This window comes from Cheilinus undulatus, linkage group 15, assembly GCF_018320785.1.
Source record: "Cheilinus undulatus linkage group 15, ASM1832078v1, whole genome shotgun sequence".
Lineage (NCBI taxonomy): Eukaryota > Metazoa > Chordata > Actinopteri > Labriformes > Labridae > Cheilinus > Cheilinus undulatus.
The window spans coordinates 36,047-50,762 of NC_054879.1; the positions used below are offsets into that span (position 1 = coordinate 36,047).

Here is a 14,716-nt window from a genome sequence, read left to right on the forward strand (position 1 = left end):
TCTGCAGCAGCAGAGGTCTCTGTAGTCTGTTCAGGTGGTCTGGTTCTCAGTAGTGTAGTCTGCAGCAGCAGAGGTCTCTGTAGTCTGTTCAGGTGGTCTGGTTCTCAGTAGTGTAGTCTGCAGCAGCAGAGGTCTCTGTAGTCTGTTCAGGTGGTCTGGTTCTCAGCGTAGAGCGACAGGTTCCTGTGGACTCACTGATCCAGATGTCAGATGTTGGTCCGTGATAGTGCCCTCTGTCTTCTATCGTTCATGGACCTCTCCAGCTCATCCTCCATCTTTGAAACTAAACTTATTTACTCTGATGTTGTTTTACCTGACAGAATCACGGTGTTAAAGCACTCAGACCTGCTTGACACCTTCATCACTTTCACGTCGTTGCATCATCCCCCCCTTAAAAACACCCCCGACCCCCCCGCCACTCAGAGAGGAATCCGTCGTCTCGGTTATTTTTGCCGTCGTGTGTGTTACAGTGAACCATGCCAGCTCCGGTGGATGTTTGAGCTGCTCCAGCTCTATTTGTGGCGGCGCTCTGCCTCCATGTCTGTGTGGTGCATGTGAGCGTGGGATGTGTGTTTGGACGGCGTTCAGCCTGTGCGTTGGCAGCGGAGCGGAGCTTCCTGTTCACTCAGAGGGAAGAGAACTCAGCTGATATGGAGCCGTAGTAAACCTGGGAGAGTGCTACGTGGAGGTGATGAGGCTCAGCGTCATCTTTAAATCAAGCGCTGTGATGTCATCATCCAGCCCAGGGTCATGTTGCTCGTGGTGTCTCTGGCCTGTCACCGCGGCGACAGACGGACACAGGGAGTGACCAGGACTCTTATTTTGGTGCTCATGGGAAGTCTGTAAGAGGATAGAAGCAGGTGTTCACACCTGAAGGGTTCATCAATATTTATGACCCTGAGCTAGAATGATTGGTCCATCCTCTACCTGTTCAAAGACCTGAAGGATTCATCCTTTCTGTTGGTCTGACAGATCTCTCAGGGTGCTGACATGTCCCCCCCCCCCGGGTCTGTTACTGGTCTTCCTTGTCTCTACCGAGTCTCCTGTCGCTCTCATGTCTAAAGTTTCTTGTGTTCCTGGAATGTCTCTCTAGTGTCTCTGACTTTTCTAAAATGTCCCCAACATTTCTCTGATGGGTCTACCATGATAGATGATAGATACCACCAACTCTGATGAGTTGAGGACGTATTTTACATGTCTGATGTAACTCTAAGAAGTCCATCACATCTCTGATGAATCCATCATGTCTCACTGGTGTCTCTGATGAATCCATCATGTCTCACTGGTGTCACTGGTGTCTCTGATGAATCCATCATGTCTCACTGGTGTCACTGGTGTCTCTGATGAATCCATCATGTCTCACTGGTGTCACTGGTGTCTCTGATGAATCCATCATGTCTCACTGGTGTCACTGGTGTCTCTGATGAATCCATCATGTCTCACTGGTGTCTCTGATGAATCCATCATGTCTCACTGGTGTCTCTGATGAATTCATCATGTCTCACTGGTGTCACTGGTGTCTCTGATGAATCCATCATGTCTCACTGGTGTCACTGGTGTCTCTGATGAATCCATCATGTCTCACTGGTGTCACTGGTGTCTCTGATGAATCCATCATGTCTCACTGATGTCACTGGTGTCTCTGATGAATCCATCATGTCTCACTGGTGTCACTGGTGTCTCTGATGAATCCATCATGTCTCACTGGTGTCACTGGTGTCTCTGATGAATCCATCATGTCTCACTGGTGTCACTGGTGTCTCTGATGAATCCATCATGTCTCACTGGTGTCACTGGTGTCTCTGATGAATCCATCATGTCTCACTGGTGTCACTGGTGTCTCTGATGAATCCATCATGTCTCCGTCGTGTCTCTGATGAATCTCTAACCAGTCTCTCCCCATCATGTCTCACTTGTGTCTCCTCAGGAAAGCGTCCCCACCAGTGTCAGATCTGTAAGAAGGCGTTCAAACACAAACACCACCTGATCGAACACTCGCGCCTCCACTCTGGAGAGAAACCGTACCAGTGTGACAAGTGTGGTAAACGATTCTCCCACTCGGGCTCGTACTCTCAGCACATGAACCACCGATACTCTTATTGCAAGAGGGAGGCGGAGGAGCGGGAGGCGGCTGAGAGGGAGGCACGGGACAAAGGTGGAGGAGGAGGAGGAACCATGGAGCCCACCGAGCTGCTGATGACCACGGCGTACCTGCACGGCCTCGGGCCTCTGGGATACTCGGACCCTGAGGACCAGCAGGAGGACGGTACCATCCTGAGGGGAGGAGGAGGAGGGGTGAAAAGGGAGCTGGAGGAGTTGACAGACAGAGATGAGGAAAGTTTCAGGGAAAAAGAAGTAGAGGAGGGAGGAGACAACCAGAGCAGGACAGACTCGACGAGGGAACAGGAAGTCAAAGACATGACGCTGATGGAGGAGAGTTCAGGAGGGAAGACGGATGGACAGATGGAAGAAGACGATCCCTAGATAGGACTGGGGGGGGGCTTTTATTTTGAAGGGACTGTACACCAATCATCATGGGGTGGGGAGGGGTCAGATCTACCGGTTAGATTTCTACGGGCCGTCATGACACTAAAGTTGTAAACTCTGATACCTGTGTGCAACAACAGCAATGACTACAGAAGTCCTCTACACTCAGTGTTGGGAAACTTCTAGGGATGGGCAATGATCTGGAATGTTCTAACAGTCATCACTTTCTGGGAGATAAAGCTCATCTTTATCCTGATTAATTTATACAAAACTGAAGGTTCAATTTGACTTCATCTTTGTCAGATATTCAACCAGAGGAGTGAGTCAATATTCTAAGTTGGTCAAAAACATTGGCAACTTCTTCATATTGAACTTTTCAACACATACATTTCATCTAAATAGGACATCAACAGTTTGAATTGGTCAAAACTATTGACAACACTTTATAAGTTGGTGGACTGTAGAGTGGTGATTGACTACCACTGACCCCCCCCATGATCATTTTGGTGCAGTCAGAGTTACTCAACTATTGATGGTGGCCGGTGACCGTTGATGGTGGCCGGTGACCGTTGATGGTGGCCGGTGACCGTTGATGGTGGCCGGTGACTGTCAATGGTGGCCGGTGACCGTTGATGGTGGCCGGTGACCGTTGATGGTGGCCGGTGACTGTCAATGGTGGCCGGTGACCGTTGATGGTGGCCGGTGACTGTCAGTGGTGGCCGGTGACCGTTGATGGTGGCCGGTGACCGTTGATGGTGGCCGGTTACTGTCAACGGTGGCCGGTGACAGTTGATGGTGGCCGGTGACCGTTGATGGTGGCCGGTGACCGTTGATGGTGGCCGGTGACCATTGATGGTGGCCGGTGACCGTTGATGGTGGCCGGTGACCGTTGATGGTGTCCTGTGACCGTCTATGGTTGCCGGTGACCGTTGATGGTGGCCGGTTACTGTCAATGGTGGCCGGTGACCGTTGATGGTGGCCAGTGACCCTCGATGGTGGCCGGTGACCGTTGATGGTGTCCTGTGACCGTCTATGGTTGCTGGTGACCGTTGATGGTGTCCTGTGACCGTCTATGGTTGCCGGTGACCGTTGATGGTGTCCTGTGACCGTCTATGGTTGCCGGTGACCGTTGATGGTGTCCTGTGACCGTTGATGGTGGCCTGTGACCGTCGATGGTGGCCTGTGACCGTCTATGGTTGCCGGTGACCGTTGATGGTGTCCTGTGACCGTTGATGGTGTCCTGTGACCGTTGATGGTGGCCTGTGACCGTTGATGGTGTCCTGTGACCGTTGATGGTGGCCTGTGACCGTTGATGGTGTCCTGTGACCGTCTATGGTTGCCGGTGACCGTCTATGGTTGCCGGTGACCGTTGATGGTGTCCTGTGACCGTCGATGGTGGCCTGTGACCGTCTATGGTTGCCGGTGACCGTCGATGGTGGCCGGTGACCGTTGATGGTGTCCTGTGACCGTCTATGGTTGCCGGTGACCGTTGATGGTGTCCTGTGACCGTCTATGGTTGCCGGTGACCGTTGATGGTGGCCGGTGACCCTCGATGGTGGCCTGTGACCGTCGATGGTGGCCTGTGACCGTCTATGGTTGCCGGTGACCGTCGATGGCGGCCTGTGACTGTGACTGGCGGCTTCATCTCGTCATGTAGCTGGGTGGGATTGTTTAGAAAGCCACATTATGCAAACCGGAGGTGGTGGTGTTTTTAATGTACAGTATTGTAAAGGCCTGAACGCTGTGTGGTGCTATGATGTTTAACTCTTCGTGTCCGTGTTCCACGCCCCCGTCAACATGATTGCACTCAATCCTCCAATCACTACAGATAAAAAGAATAAAGAAGGAATCGCTCGCCTCTCCCGTCAGTGTTTTTGTGGTACTCCTGTCTCCTTTCACTGTGACTTTCTATGATCTTGATCCTGTTGGATGATTCTGCGTTCTGACCACACGGCGTCGGGCCTCCTGATCTGTTTTCATGTGACGAACGTTTAAACCTGTGATTTTAAATCCATGTGAGTCTTAAACGTGGCGGAGAGAGGAAATTCAAAAAGGACAGAGCCTTTATAGTGTGTAACTTCTCCAGAGAAAGCCTTATATGCAAACCTTTCACCCGTGCCATCCCTGTACAGTGACCCCGCCCCCTGCTTCTCTCCTCCAATAACATGCCATCTTTTATTGTTAGTATTAGCTTAGACTTGTGCTCTTAGTTTACATTTGTTTGTGCAATTTTGAGTATTTTTTCTTCCAGTATTTTTTTGTCAGTATTATTTCTTGTTTTTGTTGAATTTTCCGACATTAATTTCATTTTTTGTTCTTCTTTGAGAATTGAGCGTTTTATTTATGTGACTCATTTTATATGTGCTAATTTTATTTATTTCATACTGTAGTGTACAGGACTAGAGTTCCTCACTCACAGGTTATTCCAGGGAGCAAACCTGTTCACGGGACGGCCGCAGTATCTGGATGATTCTTCTGTGTTTGTGTTGTTTCAGTTGAAACTACTGGAAAATTCTAAATTTGGGGAACTTTTTGATACGATGATTATTGTGAAACACTGTATTTTTTAGAGTAAATCCACTTTATCTGTGCTGATGGTGAGGTGAAGAACTGATGAAGATGATGAAGATGAAGGAGCTCCTAAAATGTCTGAAGTATTATTGTTGAATTTTTAATGACCGTGCTCGAATAAATGTAGCCAAATTAAATTTGAATAAAACCGTCTTATTCTTCTTGTGGCCTGTTGACTCCTTTAACGCTCAAACACAGTCTCTGATTGGCTGATGGAGTGAACCTACCTGTGGGGCCTTAATGATGCAGCTGCAGTGGGAGTCTCTCCAGCTGAATGAGAAGCAAACACACTGAGACCAGCTGCTGCAGAGGCAGGGGTCAGGGTAAAGGTCATTCAGGTGGACTCCAGTCAAGGTGTGAAGGTCTCAGCAGAGACATGGAGGAACAGGAGTCACAGACAGATACTGTCAGAGCTCTGAGTGCTGATGGGATGTTTCTGAAGCTCTGTCTTCATCCTGATGATGATGAAGACCTGACTGTAGATTCATGAGAATAAAAATCGACTGCAGCATCAGGATGAAACAGAACTAAACCGAAAAAGTGAGGGTGGACTGAATCCTTTCTGGATGAGCTGTAACCAGCCGTACTTTAGCAGACTCAGGGAGACCAGACTAGGACCAGCTACAGACTAGAATATTAGTGATGCACTGTAAAGAGGATATAACCTAAAACACCAGCAGAGTGGGCAGAGAGCACTCAAAGAGCCTGTAAGGTCAAAGTTCACATCTGAACACGCTAGAAAAGTTGGAATAAGGTCGCTGTAACCATGGAGACTCTGACATCTATGTGAGACTGACTTTGTTAGAAAGTTGTCCACCTCTCTCCCAGCCGCGTCTAATTCCAGCAGGGTAAAAATCTGAGCCCATGACATCACCGGTCCTGACGGGGATGACCCCGCCCCCTAACGCCACAGCGATGTAAAATGACGGAGCAGTTCATCTGAGTCTAGTCTGCTGTTAGCCGAGGTCGCTGCGCTCACTGGAAGGTCACAGACAGCTATCAGCCCCGCTGGCCTACGGTCATTGAACGCATCATAACGGAGGTTTGAGGAAACAGGTTCATTTAATCCCAGACTCCTCTCTCTGCCAGCTGGACTCTGATCAGAAGCTTTTTTAATCTGAGAGGATCGGTCCTGAGTGGGCGTGGCTTCAGACACGCCCACGCCGACCTACGGCAGGTTTAACGGCCTCATTCTATGACTGCGAAGCTAATTTCATAAACGTAGAGAAGTTTTTCCAGGTTGACATTTGTCAGAAGTACCGATGTATTTGAGTTTACAGGGACTTTAAGGAGTGTCACTGTTCTCTTCAGGATATTTAAAAGGAATGAAATGGAAATAGTGAGTTAGTTTGAGTGTTTTACAGTTAAATTCATTTGACAACATGGCTGATTAACCCTTCTGCCCTCCTCAAATTTTCTACGCTCTGGACACCTTCGAGGCAAAAACGTACACGTTCAAAAAACTGTCATTAAATCAGCATACGTCACCATTTTTCTCTACCTTTTTTTCATAATTCTGCCCCACCCGCCGCCTCGATCAGCCAACACCAACCTCCTCACCCCGCCGCCAGGACACCGGACCTTGGGGGACCGAGCCTTCGCTGCAGCTGCCCCCACCCTATAGAGCTCAGTCCCACAAACATCAGGAACTCAGACTCAGTACAAAACTTCAACCCACCGCCCAGAACTCACCTGTTCAAACTCGTTCTTTGTTGTTTTGTTTGTTTGTGAAGCGTCTTTGAGTGTCCATAAAAGTGTGATGATGACGATGAATCTCTTTAAAAACCTATGACCTGCTCAAAACTACCAAACATTCACTCATTTTCAACATTTTAACCCTTTTAATGCCAGTTTGATTATTTGAAATATTTTCTTTTTTACTACAAAAAACACACAAAGTGAATTATTTTCCATAAAATGAATGGTAGAAAGATGGGGCTTTGGTGCTGATGAGAGTCTTGGATGGGTCAAAGATTAGCAGCAACACTGATGTGATTGCATTAATATTTTTTAGGTAACGTCAGAAATACCCTCTGGACACCTTGGAGGCTAAAATGCTCCCATTGACTTCCATTAAAACCAGGTTTTTAATCTCACTGTCTCTGCAGTATAAAATCATGCATTCTTTAATGTCAGCATTTCAATGTGAAGAAGTCTAGTGAACTTTGACATTTTTACCGTATTCCACCAGATTCAACCGTTTCCTCATTGTAGGACCATGCACCACATTCTGCTGTTTTTGCCTGTTATACTATGGGGAGTTTAGTGTGAGTTTAAAGGGTTAAAATTCTGAGAATGATTGAATGTTTGGTAGTTTTCAGCAGGTCTGAAGTTGTTAAAGAGATTTATGAAAAAAAGTAGAAAAAAATATTGATGTCTGCTGATTTAATGGCAGTTTTCTGAACGTGTTAATTTTTGTCTCGAAGGTGTCCAGAGAGTCTGAATGACATTTAAGAGGAAAACATGTTGGATTCAAAAATGTAACTAAAAGGAAAGTTCCTGTAAAAATTCACGCCACAAGCTGTAAAACTGACAAAATGATCACAAATTAAAACAAACAAACAAAAAAAAAACATTGAGAAAAATGGCCAAAAATGCCGAGGAGGGCAGAAGGTGAGTGAGGTTATCCTGAGGAAACACTGAAAACACAGACTGACACTGTAGAGGTGAAACTATTGTTTAGAGTCTTGATTCTCAATCTACAGGTCACAGACGGACTAACAGCTGAGATTCACACTCTTTATTCAGTGGCCATAGAAATACACAGCTAGATGCTGCTGCCGCCCTAGCATGTGGGGGAGCTGATCATCTCTCTGCAGAGGAAGAGGAGGTCACTGAAACTGTGCAGAAATAAATCGATGTTAAAAACCTGGAGGTCCTGATCTAAAGAACAGACTTTTACTGCTTCAGTTACAGATAATTACTGGTTTATATCTACACTCAGAAATCTAGATTCATGTTTGATACACTGAGGTCTGACAGCAGAGATTTACAGTTTCAGACAGATGAATGATTATTTCTCTAACAGACGTGATATTTACAGTTTCAGTCAGATGAATGATTATTTCTCTAATAACAGACGTGATATTTACAGTTTCAGTCAGATGAATGATTATTTCTCTAATAACAGACGTGATATTTACAGTTTCAGTCAGATGAATGATTATTTCTCTAACAGACGTGATATTTACAGTTTCAGACAGATGAATGATTATTTCTCTAACAGACGTGATATTTACAGTTTCAGACAGATGAATGATTATTTCTCTAACAGACGTGATATTTACAGTTTCAGTCAGATGAATGATTATTTCTCTAATAACAGACGTGATATTTACAGTTTCAGTCAGATGAATGATTATTTCTCTAATAACAGACGTGATATTTACAGTTTCAGACAGATGAATGATTATTTCTCTAACAGACGTGATATTTACAGTTTCAGACAGATGAATGATTATTTCTCTAACAGACGTGATATTTACAGTTTCAGACAGATGAATGATTATTTATCTAATAACAGGTGATATTTACAGTTTGAGTCATATTAATTATTATTTCTCTAATAACAGACGTGATATTTACAGTTTCAGTCAGATGAATGATTATTTCTCTAATAACAGACGTGATATTTACAGTTTCAGACAGATGAATGATTATTTCTCTAATAACAGACGTGATATTTACAGTTTCAGTCAGATGAATGATTATTTCTCTAACAGACGTGATATTTACAGTTTCAGTCAGATGAATGATTATTTCTCTAACAGACGTGATATTTACAGTTTCAGACAGATGAATGATTATTTCTCTAATAACAGACGTGATATTTACAGTTTCAGTCAGATGAATGATTATTTCTCTAACAGACGTGATATTTACAGTTTCAGACAGATGAATGATTATTTCTCTAACAGACGTGATATTTACAGTTTCAGACAGATGAATGATTATTTCTCTAACAGACGTGATATTTACAGTTTCAGTCAGATGAATGATTATTTCTCTAACAGACGTGATATTTACAGTTTCAGTCAGATGAATGATTATTTCTCTAACAGACGTGATATTTACAGTTTCAGTCAGATGAATGATTATTTCTCTAATAACAGACGTGATATTTACAGTTTCAGTCAGATGAATGATTATTTCTCTAATAACAGACGTGATATTTACAGTTTCAGACAGATGAATGATTATTTCTCTAACAGACGTGATATTTACAGTTTCAGTCAGATGAATGATTATTTCTCTAATAACAGACGTGATATTTACAGTTTCAGTCAGATGAATGATTATTTCTCTAATAACAGACGTGATATTTACAGTTTCAGTCAGATGAATGATTATTTCTCTAACAGACGTGATATTTACAGTTTCAGACAGATGAATGATTATTTCTCTAACAGACGTGATATTTACAGTTTCAGACAGATGAATGATTATTTCTCTAATAACAGACGTGATATTTACAGTTTCAGTCAGATGAATGATTATTTCTCTAACAGACGTGATATTTACAGTTTCAGACAGATGAATGATTATTTCTCTAACAGACGTGATATTTACAGTTTCAGTCAGATGAATGATTATTTCTCTAATAACAGACGTGATATTTACAGTTTCAGTCAGATGAATGATTATTTCTCTAATAACAGACGTGATATTTACAGTTTCAGTCAGATGAATGATTATTTCTCTAATAACAGACGTGATATTTACAGTTTCAGACAGATGAATGATTATTTCTCTAATAACAGACGTGATATTTACAGTTTCAGTCAGATGAATGATTATTTCTCTAACAGACGTGATATTTACAGTTTCAGACAGATGAATGATTATTTCTCTAATAACAGACGTGATATTTACAGTTTCAGTCAGATGAATGATTATTTCTCTAATAACAGACGTGATATTTACAGTTTCAGTCAGATGAATGATTATTTCTCTAATAACAGACGTGATATTTACAGTTTCAGACAGATGAATGATTATTTCTCTAATAACAGACGTGATATTTACAGTTTCAGTCAGATGAATGATTATTTCTCTAACAGACGTGATATTTACAGTTTCAGACAGATGAATGATTATTTCTCTAACAGACGTGATATTTACAGTTTCAGTCAGATGAATGATTATTTCTCTAACAGACGTGATATTTACAGTTTCAGTCAGATGAATGATTATTTCTCTAATAACAGACGTGATATTTACAGTTTCAGTCAGATGAATGATTATTTCTCTAACAGACGTGATATTTACAGTTTCAGTCAGATGAATGATTATTTCTCTAACAGACGTGATATTTACAGTTTCAGTCAGATGAATGATTATTTCTCTAACAGACGTGATATTTACAGTTTCAGTCAGATGAATGATTATTTCTCTAATAACAGACGTGATATTTACAGTTTCAGTCAGATGAATGATTATTTCTCTAACAGACGTGATATTTACAGTTTCAGTCAGATGAATGATTATTTCTCTAACAGACGTGATATTTACAGTTTCAGTCAGATGAATGATTATTTCTCTAATAACAGACGTGATATTTACAGTTTCAGTCAGATGAATGATTATTTCTCTAACAGACGTGATATTTACAGTTTCAGTCAGATGAATGATTATTTCTCTAATAACAGACGTGATATTTACAGTTTCAGTCAGATGAATGATTATTTCTCTAACAGACGTGATATTTACAGTTTCAGTCAGATGAATGATTATTTCTCTAATAACAGACGTGATATTTACAGTTTCAGTCAGATGAATGATTATTTCTCTAATAACAGACGTGATATTTACAGTTTCAGTCAGATGAATGATTATTTCTCTAATAACAGACGTGATATTTACAGTTTCAGTCAGATGAATGATTATTTCTCTAATAACAGACGTGATATTTACAGTTTCAGACAGATGAATGATTATTTCTCTAATAACAGACGTGATATTTACAGTTTCAGTCAGATGAATGATTATTTCTCTAATAACAGACGTGATATTTACAGTTTCAGTCAGATGAATGATTATTTCTCTAATAACAGACGTGATATTTACAGTTTCAGTCAGATGAATGATTATTTCTCTAATCAGACGTGATATTTACAGTTTCAGTCAGATGAATGATTATTTCTCTAATAACAGACGTGATATTTACAGTTTCAGTCAGATGAATGATTATTTCTCTAATAACAGACGTGATATTTACAGTTTCAGTCAGATGAATGATTATTTCTCTAACAGACGTGATATTTACAGTTTCAGTCAGATGAATGATTATTTCTCTAATAACAGACGTGATATTTACAGTTTCAGTCAGATGAATGATTATTTCTCTAATAACAGACGTGATATTTACAGTTTCAGACAGATGAATGATTATTTCTCTAACAGACGTGATATTTACAGTTTCAGTCAGATGAATGATTATTTCTCTAATAACAGACGTGATATTTACAGTTTCAGACAGATGAATGATTATTTCTCTAACAGACGTGATATTTACAGTTTCAGACAGATGAATGATTATTTCTCTAACAGACGTGATATTTACAGTTTCAGACTCTCCTCTCTAACATGGAAACCCCCCACTCGCTACATTTCCAGGCTCGGCCCTCCTCTGCAGCCTCCTTCTAAATACTACTTCCTGTTTTAAGCTGACTGTTCAATGAAAGCGACCCTGACGGCGGTGGGCATGTGCTCCAGAGTGAACACTGACGTGCACTTTTAACTGCTTTTCTCCCTCAGTCTGATAGATGTGTGGTTGAAAATGGTAAATGTGATTTATGAGTGTTTGATGGAAACCAGAAGGAACCAGAGGAGGTCGGTGTCCTCCCATCACGGTGTTGTTAGAACTGAGAGCCCCCTGCTGGTGGACGTTCACACACTGCTGTTGTTGGGTTTAACCCTGAAATCATACTTGAACCCTCGACAGTCTCTGAGATCCGCCTGTACTGACTGTGTGACGGAAAAACAGACGTCCAGGGCAGCCACCATGAGTTCACCACCAACTGCTGGTTCCCAGTAATACTGTAGGAGTCTGCTCCTCCACTGTCACAACACACACACACGTTGTCATAAAGTCACAGACTGACACTGTTTTCTCTATAAAGCATTTTAAATCTTTAACAAACTGGCATAAAAATTTCATTTCATTTCAAACCTTTATTTATTCTTGAAAGGACATTGAGGTTTCCCTCATTTCCATTCCAGCCAGTAAAAGCACAGCCCAGTAAAACAAGTAGAGTCTATGGAAGTGTCAACAACAACCTCATCAGTGACAAGGTGACCAAATGAAATCAGGTGAAACAGCTGCAATGTGAAACACGACGGCCAGAAAACATCGATTTTCAGAGAGTGTTGGAGGAGCATCAGAGGAGAAAGCTGTTTACCAGGTTCAGCTCCAGGAACTTAAAGAAGGAACAGATCAGCAGCCGCCAGCGCTCCACTCTCTCTATATGAGGATATATATATAAATACAGATATAAGGTGGTCATTGTCCAACGAGGGCCTTAAAGATGGATAAGCCAGTGTTTGACGCGCCTCTCTTCCAGAGAAGGCCAACCAGCCTTCTCACAGAGAACACGCTGCTGAGCTGTGTACCCTCAGCGGTGATAAATCTGAGAGCAGAGTGATTCACACGGTCCCAAGGCTTTAGAGCTGAAGCTGCATGTCTGTGGATCTCAGCACCACAGCAATGACAGCACAGCCTCAGCGACAGAATTAAGGAAAGCTGCATTTGTTTCTGTACAAAAACACAATCTTTTGTTTACGTGGTGTTTGAACGTTAAATCCTCGTCAATCCACAGGCCGAGGTATTTATATTCACTGACTCTAGAGCCTTCTATAGGAAACAAGTTCAAAGTTTCATGGCCAGTGTTTCTGGAGAACAGCGTGAACTCTGTTTTTATTACGTTTAAAAGAAGTTTATGATTTAAAAGAGCTGTTGAAGCTCATTAAAAGCAAGTTGCAAATTGTTGCTAGCGAGCTGTACAGAGTGTGCCATACAGTAAACAATGGTGTGATCCGCGTACACATGGGCATGGCAACCGCTTAAAGAGGACACGATGTCATTAACGTGAACAGAAAAGGGCCCAAAATGGACCCTTGTGGCACACCCCTGTGGATAAACAGGAAGTCTGATCTGGTGCCTCTCAGACATACAGTCATGAAACCAGGCACACAGTTCACAGTATGTCGTGATCAACGGCACCGAAGGCTTTGGGCAGACCCGCAGAAACCGCTGCACAGCGTTGCTCCTTGTCCTGTGCTGGTGTGATCTGGGACTGATGCACTGAAACCAGACTGGTGTGAGCTAAAACAGAGCAGAGAGAAATGACTTCATCACGTTTGCTAAACAGGGCAGCTTGGAGATGGGGCGGTAACTGATCCTGTCATCTCTTGAGCCTCCTTTATGCAGGGGAGTTACATGTGCAGACTCCCATAAGGTAGGAAAACTTCCTGTTGTCAGCGACAAATTAAATATATGCCTCAACGGCTCAGCAATAACTGGAGCAGCCAATTTTAGAAAGAAGGAATCCAACTGGTCTTCCCCAGTGGAGCTCCTGGGTCTAAGGACCTCAGAACCTCAGCGTGGCAGCAGGGGCAGAAGCAAAGACAAGAAGAGTAAATCAATCATTCATAAATGATCTTTGAGTAGAAATATTTGTGTTTAAACAAAGAAAAAGCAAAATGTATGTTAATTCTGACCGTAATGTATGAGATTATCAGAAATAAGGAGGGGGGCTCAGGGTGGCCTGGCTGTGCTGTGATACTGGAGGCTCTAAATGCTGAATCCTGGTCCAGATTTAAATAAATGAGCCACAGAGAAACCTCCGTCAGCAGGACTGATTTACTCAGATTAACGGGCTTCACCAGGTTTTTGTGTCCTTGTACTTTTTTTGAGTAAATTTTGAAATCAGTAGTCCTGAACTATCATTTAGAGGAAGTGTTGTACTTTATTATGTTTATTAAAAAACATCCATAACTGAGTAAAACTAAAAACCTGTCAGACTGAGGAGGCTGTAGTTATTATTTAGTTAGTTTATTATTAAGGTTTACTTTAACAGTCTGCTCACAGATTCATTTTCTCCTCCTCTTATAGAACAATAAAGAAAATCAGCTTAGCGTTATAAAAAGGTGGATAAGGTGGTGAAATGGCTTTAAAGTGGCAAACAGAGATCAAAATTTGGTGAAGTAGGATGAAAAATTGATAGAAACTGGCAAAGAAGGGTTAACTGAGGCAGAAATTGGCTGTAATGGGTTAAAATGGCAAAAGCGGGGGATGAAAAAGTGACATGTAGTTAAAATGGGCCTAACAGAGTGGTAAAGAGGGTTAACAGAGCCAACAACGCTGGCTTTAGTAGTGGCTAAACCAGGCAGAGGAACATGGACAGGCTTTCAGCTGGACAGGAATGGGTTCTGGTGTCAAACTGAGCTACAGCTGGGAGAAGAGCCGGAAACATGACAGCAGTGTCATTTAAAGTAATATATGACGTTTTTAAGCCATCTGGAGACCCCCTCTCAGTGTTTCACGACCCCAATGGGGTCCTGACCCTAACGTTGAGAACCACTTTGCTAGTTCACTGAGGGAGAGGCGGGAAAGCGGCGTCCTAACGTGATGACGTAGCAGGCTGTGCGTCAGTCTGAA

General features: G+C 42.6%; 1 protein-coding gene across 1 annotated transcript in view; it reads left to right on the plus strand.

Moving 5' to 3' along the window:
• LOC121522550 (zinc finger E-box-binding homeobox 2-like) overlaps positions 1-5,219 on the plus strand; it is a 32,112-nt gene extending 26,893 nt beyond the window's left edge. Inside the window, exon 9 of the mRNA XM_041807083.1 lies at positions 1,928-5,219. Coding sequence (XP_041663017.1) covers positions 1,928-2,484 — 557 coding nt within the window. The 3' untranslated portion in view covers positions 2,485-5,219. The remainder of the gene's footprint in view (positions 1-1,927) is intronic.
• The last annotated feature ends 9,497 nt before the right edge of the window (positions 5,220-14,716 follow it).